Source organism: Phytophthora parasitica (genome assembly GCF_000247585.1).
Source record: "Phytophthora parasitica INRA-310 unplaced genomic scaffold supercont2.517, whole genome shotgun sequence".
NCBI lineage: Eukaryota > Oomycota > Peronosporomycetes > Peronosporales > Peronosporaceae > Phytophthora > Phytophthora nicotianae.
In genome coordinates, this window is record NW_008649503.1 from 1 (window position 1) to 501 (window position 501).

At 51.1% G+C, this 501-nt stretch overlaps 1 protein-coding gene across 1 annotated transcript; it reads left to right on the top strand.

Moving 5' to 3' along the window:
- Window positions 1-330: 330 nt before the first annotated feature.
- PPTG_20334 (hypothetical protein) lies at window positions 331-492 on the top strand (the record flags this gene model as incomplete). Its single annotated transcript, XM_008919125.1, has 1 exon — window positions 331-492. One exon carries the CDS (start codon window positions 331-333, stop codon window positions 490-492), a length of 162 nt encoding a protein of 53 aa, XP_008917373.1.
- Window positions 493-501: the final 9 nt, after the last annotated feature.

Below are 501 nucleotides of genomic sequence, written 5' to 3' on the forward strand. Positions count from 1 at the left end.
GCTGTGGACCCAGTACCAATCTACATGTACTAACGGTATCAGTGAAGGCGAAAGGCGCAGCAGGATAAAAACAAACTCAGGTAGAAAGCAGATAGGCCGCGACGAAGTTGCTCAGAAGCTCTCCCAGGTTCCTGCTGAACAGCGTCTTGTCGTGCGACACACAGCAGTCGCAGCTGGGCTTACGCGCTACCTGGTGTCTTCTATGCTAAAGGATGGCCGCTTACATCGCCGCTCCACGCGTATTAAGCCGGATCTAACGACCGAAAACAAGCACATGAGGGTGGAGCATGTGCAGAGCTATATAGATGATGCAACACACAATTCGAGCCTATGGAGAACGTGATACACATCGACGAGAAGTGGTTTAATCAAGACAAGAACACACGCACGTACATGCTTCTTGAAAGTGAGCTGCCACCACAGAGAGACCGCAAGAGCAAGAACTTCATCCCGAAGACCATGTTTCTCGCTGCAGTAGCACGACCGAGGTAATGTCCTGTG